General features: G+C 62.0%; 1 protein-coding gene across 1 annotated transcript in view; it reads right to left on the reverse strand.

Annotated features, from left to right (window-relative positions):
* NTN5 (netrin 5) overlaps nucleotides 1–2,628 on the reverse strand; it is a 7,070-nt gene extending 4,442 nt beyond the window's left edge. Inside the window, exon 1 of the mRNA XM_029208290.1 lies at nucleotides 1,983–2,628. Coding sequence (XP_029064123.1) covers nucleotides 1,983–2,613 — 631 coding nt within the window. The 5' untranslated portion in view covers nucleotides 2,614–2,628. The remainder of the gene's footprint in view (nucleotides 1–1,982) is intronic.
* Nucleotides 2,629–6,671: the final 4,043 nt, after the last annotated feature.

A 6,671-nucleotide genomic window follows, 5' to 3' on the forward strand; every position in this document is an offset into this window, starting at 1 on the left:
TGGAGAGATGAAAGGAGTTTTTGACCCCAAGAGGTTTGAGAGGCCTGGACTGGCAGGTCCTGAGGGCCCCAAGGAGAAGCGGGAAGGTCAGGGAGCTGGGACAGCTGTGTGTTCTTGGGAAAATGACTCCCCCTCTCTGAGCCTCAGTGTCCTCCCATCCAGTGGGGATCTCAGTTCCTCTCTCAAGGGTTTTTGTAGGCATTAGGGATGGCAGCACTCTTGAGATTACCAATCAGTAGAGTTGGGCTTTGGATTCTACAAAGCCCACAGCTCCGCCACAGGAGTTAGTCTCATCCTGTCTGCCTAGACCCTTCTCCATCACAACACTGTTGGTCTGTTTCCCAGGTTCGGAGGGTCAGCTGCCCAGCTCAGCCTGAGGGGACGTGGTGATCCACAGAGGGACAGCCTCCCCAGCTCCCAGGCCCTGTCCTCCCCCAGGATGGACCCCACCCCACCCTCAGGCCACGTGATTCTCCCCTCCCTCACTCCCCTGTAGGGGCATCAGATCTTACTGGTAGGAATGGGCCAACTGGACAGAAGCCTGGGATGATGAGAGCAGCGGGTCAAAGGGGACCCAAGTGTGATGAGGACAGAGTGGGGAGCAGAGGACAGCTGGGATGGTCTGTAAGTTAGTCCACGTGACAGTGCAGGAAGACGCAGAGGGGGAGAGGGGCAAAGGACATGCGAGGTGGAGAGAGAGGGAGGTCCAGGAGCGAGAGAATGGAGGCGGGGTGTGTGTGTGTGGTGTGTATCTATCCACGGAGTGGAGTTAGCAAGGCCATGTAACACACTCAGACCCTCTAGCAAGGCTGCAGGCTGGAGGTGGGATGAGGAGGGCTGTCTCTGAGGAGAGCCGCTGGAGGGATGGGGAAGGGCCCAGACTCTGGAGGCCAGTCTGGAAGCCCTGAGGATGGGGGAGGGCACCGAGTGGGGCCTGGGGAGCTCTGGTTCAGCTGGAAGGCTGGTGGATGGCCAGCCTCTCGGAAGACTTCTCTGAGTCCAGTCCCAGCACTGCCCCTTGCTGACAGTGAGATGTAGAGCAAGTGACATGTCCCCTTGGGCCTCACCCTCCTCGTCTGGGCAATGGTAACATTGGCGGAATCAGATAACTCTTCCTCCATGCCAGGTCCTGTATCAGGCTTTATTCTAAGGACTTTATGTATTTTAATTTATTGAATTTTCACTACAGCCTGTAAAGGAAGGGCTGTTACTATCCTCACATTACAGGTGAGCCAATGGAGGCAAAGAGAGGTTTGGTCATTTGTTGGGGGTCACACAGCCAGGAAGCAGAGAAGCTGGGATTTGAGCCCAGGCAGTCTGGCTGGCTGCTGAGGCCATGCCCGTGTCTGCTGCCCGAGAACATCTAGTGTGACAGCACATAAAGGTGGCTGGCAAGGACAAGCTAAGACCCTTGGGCTTATGCTCCTGAGCTCAGATTCCAGCCATGGCACTTTCCGGCTGCATGTCGTTGCGCAAGGGACTTCCCAGCTCTAGCCTCAGTCTCCTCATCTGTAAAATGGGCCTGATGTAATACCTGCCCTGCACATAGTAGTTGCTGGATAAATATGTGTCTAATGAATAAATCCTTACCCCCTGTGGTTGATTTGATGATTCCGAAAATGTCCAGTTGCCCTGTTTTCCTACAGCCACTCAGTAAATACCACCTGAGCACTGGCGCCAAGCCAAGCCCTGGGCTGGGAGCTCACGAAATGTCATCCATATCACCATCACCATGATCAAGTGTCGGGGAGACGCTGGAGCCCCCTAACGGGCATGTAAGCAGCTGGAAGTCTGGGGGCAGCACAGGTGGTGGGGAGGGAGTGGGCGGAAGCGAAGAGGGGGCCTGGCTGGAGGACAGTATGGGGAGAAGCAAGGAGCATGCAGCTCTGGGGAGGGGGAGAACATCCTGCCCCTCAGGGAGAAGGGCCCAGCTGCTGGAGCCCTGTGGCCAGCTGGCGGGTCAGGGTGGGCCCAGGACTCACGCAGGCAAGGGTGAGGGTGCCGGGGCGTGGCAGGCCGCCAGGGCCAGTCGCGGTGGGATGGGCGGCAGCTCTCACACCCTGGGCCGGTGGTGTGGTGGCGGCAGCGGCAGCGGGGCGGCCGGTCACGGGCAGCACAGCGGGCTGCGTGGCCATGGCACTGGCAGCGGCCTCTCACTCCTGCTGCGGCCAGCCCTGCCTGGCCCCCGAGCTCCACACGGAGGTGACTGGCCACCACCCTGGCCTTAGGGCCCAGTGGGGCTCGGAAGGTCACCGTCTCGGGGCCTCCCAAGGCCCCCGGCCAGGCGGGTCTGCGCCACAGTGATCTCCAGGGCCCTCCGGTGGCCCAGGCGGCAGACAGGACCAGGGCTGGGGGTCCTGGGGTGCAGAAGCGCAGGCTGACGGACGTCAGGAGGAAGGGGCCACCCAAAGCCAGGGTCAGACTGCCATTGCAGGTGGCCCGGGGGCCGAGATCCGCCCCCGGGGAGGGGATGCAAGCCTGGGGACAGGAGGCAGCCATGCCGGCCAGCTGGGTCACTGGTGGGAGACAGAAGCGGGGGCGGCCCCCTGGATGGTAGCATGGGTCTGCGCTGGCCTGGCTCAGGAGGAGCAAGAGGGCAAAGGTCACTGGCATGGTTCTGGCGGAGGCAAGTACCTGGAGAGGAGACGAGTGTCTGGGCAGGGGGCCTCAGGCCGCCCTCGGGGGTCAGCCTCCAGCCCGCTCCCCAGGCTCCCTGAGGAACCCCAGCATTCCACCCCCAGCCCTGCCCCAGACCCCTCCCGGCTGCTTCTGAGCGAGGAAAATAGTTCCATCTGGGGAGAATTACTGTTTACATAACCCAAAGGGGAAAGAACGCAAGCAAAATCGAGAATTTTGCCTGAACTAATCCGTAGCTTAACACCCCAGAGCTATCCGTCAGTGTCGAGGGGCAGGGGGCCCTGGGGAGAGGGCAGGGAGGGGGGACAGATGGGGAAACCCAAAGAGGGGGCAAGGGGGAGAAAGGAGGAGCCGGGTGGGCAGGGGAGGGGGAGTTAGAGAAAGATGAAGACTTAGAGGCAAAGAAATGGAGAAAGGGGCCGACAGAGACACAGACGGCAAAGACACAGTCGCGGGGGCAGAGGTGAGTGAAGGGCAAGGGCCAGGCAGGGAGAAGGAACTGCGAGGAGAGAGGACGGACACAAGGGGAGACCAGGAGGCAACCAGAGTCCACAGGGTGGGGGGCAACGGGTCCCAGGGAGCCTGGGGGCTGAGACAGCCAGGTGGGCAGGGGGCTCAGAGACACCTGTGAAGCAGGAGGAGCGCAGGCAGGCCCACAGGCCTGACCCGGCGGAGGCGGAAGGGGGCGGGGAGCAGAAGCAGGAGGCCAGGCCCATGGGGATTGGGGATCAGAGTGGAGGCCCTTTCCCACGTGGGGCCCTAACCGTGTTCTCCACGCCCAGGGCACGGAGGGGGATTATCACCAAACAACCCAAACAACCAGGCCTCCCTGCCACCCAGCCCTAGCCTCCACCCACTCTTAACCCTTTCTCACCCAGGTTCAAAGCCCCAAGAGCTGTGCTGAGGGACCCCCATGGGGACGGGGATGCCCGGGGGCTGGAAGCCTGGGCTGGGAGGGCAGACCCCTGGTTTCCCCTTGGGGCTCGTGATGGGAGGATCCTGTGCTTGCATTTCTGATAACCTCTGCCCTCCCCACCCTCCACTGCCGTCCTAGGCCTCAGGGTCCGGCAATCAGAGCGCCCGCATTCCCCTCCAGTCCTAAGGTCCCCAGAGCAGAAGGGGGAACAGATGTCGGGGGTGGCGGGTACTAAGGGAGGAGAGAGGGAGACAGGGCAGGGCCAGATGCTAGGGCGTCTGCAGGGACCAGCAGTCCAGAGCCGGGGCTGGCAGGATCGAGGATGGACCCGGAGAGGAAATGGGCCCCCCCCCCACCCCGGGCTCCAGCCCCTGATGAGGAGCCCACTCGGGTCTGGGGGCCTTGGAGCCCTTCTGGGCCCCACTGTCCAGGCCCCTGGCTCTGAATCTGGACCCGGGTTTGTGCCCCAGCTGGGAGTCGAAGAGGTAGCAGTGGGTGCGGGTGGGTCCCGTCCTCCCAGCCTGATTTCACAGCCCGCAGCGTTCCCACCGCAGTCGCCTGGTGCGGAGGCCGCCTCCCCCGCCCCAGACGACGGGCGTGGCCCTCCGCACCTCCCGAGGAGGAACCTGGCGCCATTTTGAGCTCTTGTGCCGGGCATTTGCCCCCGTTCCCCGGCACCGGCCTTGTTAAGGGGCTCGCCCCATCTCCCACCTCCTCTCTTGCCTGGGCGGTTCACGGGGTTCCGCTTTCTGGCCCCTAGTACCCCGGGCAACCGGCTGAGTCCCACGGTGTTCCTGGGGAAATCCAGACGCCACCGCCTGCCACTGGGGAGCCCAGATGTCCGGCCCCCAGTCCCTGCCCCTCTGGAGACTGTAGCCCACCCTGGCCCCCACTTTAAGGAGCAGAGTCTAGCCGTGTACCCACCAGGTCCAGGGTCAGGCCTCTTGCCTGGGCAGTGTGGGGTTCCACCTGGGACCCAGGCCCTTTCCGCGGCTTCTTCTGCACACACCCCCACCCTTCACCCCGTCGTCGTCCAAACCTGTACCCTGGAGAGACCGTCCTCTGCAGTCAGCCGCTCACGGCCCTTCCCTCCCGCAGGAGCTTGGCGGCCAGCGTGGGCTCTCGGGAGTGAGTGCAGAGTGGCTGTTCTCAGCCCCCGGGCTAGTAGGGGTTCTGGGCGGGAGCTCAGAGCAGAGCCTAAGAATCCAACACCACCCCGCCCCAGTCCCCTCGCCAAGGCAGCCACGCTCTCCCCGCAGGGACCCCGGGCAGCCACGCCACCCGGCGCTGTGTGGGACATGAGCGCCGTTGCCCCCCAGGGGCCCACAGCTGGACAGCCCCGAGCAGGCTGGCCCAGAGGGCTCAAGGCAGGTAGGAGGGGACGGTGGCCAGACGGCCTTCCGGGGCCTGGGGTCCGTGCTCCCCGCACACCCCGCCGGCTCCTGACTCCTCGGTGCAGGCAGGCTCGGGCTCAGCCCCAGCACGTGGTGGCTGTGATCTGGAAGGGGCTGGCCTGCTGGGGAGCGCGGCGCTGTCAGGGCCGCTGACGCTGAGGCGGGACGTGGGCCTCTGGCTGTGTGACCCCAAGCCAGCCCCTCCTGCCCTCTGGAACCTTGTCAGCTGTGGGTCAACTGAGCATGAAGGTCAGTCGCTTTCAAGCCTTAAAAAGTCAGTGCTCTTTGAAGGGTCGCACTACCCACCCGGAAACCCAAAGACTTGGGCTGCTTTCTAAGGTGGTGGGGAAGGAGGAGGGGGAGATATGAATGCCTGGGACCTTGGTGGTTCTAGCGGCTGGAGGGAGAAGTCAGGGACCCCCGGGGGGGGACTGAGCTCAAAGCGGATCCCTCCATGGCCAGTTTACTGTGAGGCCTCAACAGTTCACTCATGAACCTTTCATGCAAATGTTGCCCTCAACTCCATTACATATCCGAATGGTTTGTTTTTTTTTTTTATCCGAATAGTTTTGACTAGAAAAATAACATTTTTCTTCACTTCCCCCTGAGAAAAGCAAGGGCCTCAGGAGGATGGGGCACCACATTTGCTGCTGTGGCCTCGAGTGCATTGATTGTGGCACAGCGTGGGCCCGACCCTGACAGGGATTTGGGGACCCAGTGTCTGGGGCGGGAGGGCACAGCCAAGGCTACCCTTGATTCTGGTTCTGGGTGACCCTCACAGCCGGCAGTGGAGAGGCAGCCCCGGGGGCAGGAGGCAGGGTGGGGACATGGGTAAGCCGCGAGGAGGAGGAGTTAGCTGCAGGAGAAGGAGACGCCACCAAGTCAGAGGGGGACATGTGAGATCGCGGGCGGGCGGGCGGCGTGATGCACAGGGTAACTAGTGCAGTACCCGCGCGCTGATCCATTCAGCTGGTGCTCACTGACTTCCTACTGTGTGTCCGACACTCTGCTGAGCGCACGAACACGCACAGCAGCCCGTCCTTGCCAGGCTCACAGTCCAGAAAGCAAGATCGCGACAAAAAAGTAGTAAGTCGTCATGTTCTAGAGAAAGATGGAAGGTGACAAATGCTTTGGAGCAAAAGCAAGGAGGGAAGTAGTTTGGGGGGCGGGGGTCAGGGGGACATTTGGGCTGAGACCTGGAGGAGGTGAGGGCAAGATGCCCACGTGGGCATCGGGGCAGGAGGACCCAGGCACAGAGAGTGGCCAGTGCAAAGGCTAATTTTGCTGTCAGAGAAAACTCAGGAAGAAGGTTTAGGTCTCACTTTATCCACCACCACCCCCTCCCCCCACCCCAGGGACTAGAAGTTTCTTAAGCTAATATTCCCTGGAGGGAAGCTTGCTGTCTCACTTTTGCTTTTAATAGTCTGAGCTGCCTGAGGCGATTATCACCCCTGAAGGGGCCTGGGGTGGGGGGGGGTAGAAGCAGAGAGCAGAGAGGAAACAACTCCCCGAGTTGGGGAGGAGACTTTGGGGGGAAGGGGCAGTTCCTCAAGTATGGGGCACCTTTACCCTCACAGCGCCCCAGAGGCAGGACCTCCCAGGGCCACAGCTCTGAGGTGGGCTCAGCAGGGTGGGACCCACACCGCTGGGCTTCCAGAGACATCTTTCATCCCTATCTCGGTGACGCAGCAACCACAGAGGCCCCAGGAGGCAGGGCATGCCGA

Source organism: Monodon monoceros, unplaced genomic scaffold (assembly GCF_005190385.1).
Source record: "Monodon monoceros isolate NGI ecotype Baffin Bay Population unplaced genomic scaffold, NGI_Narwhal_1 Super_Scaffold_10, whole genome shotgun sequence".
Lineage (NCBI taxonomy): Eukaryota > Metazoa > Chordata > Mammalia > Artiodactyla > Monodontidae > Monodon > Monodon monoceros.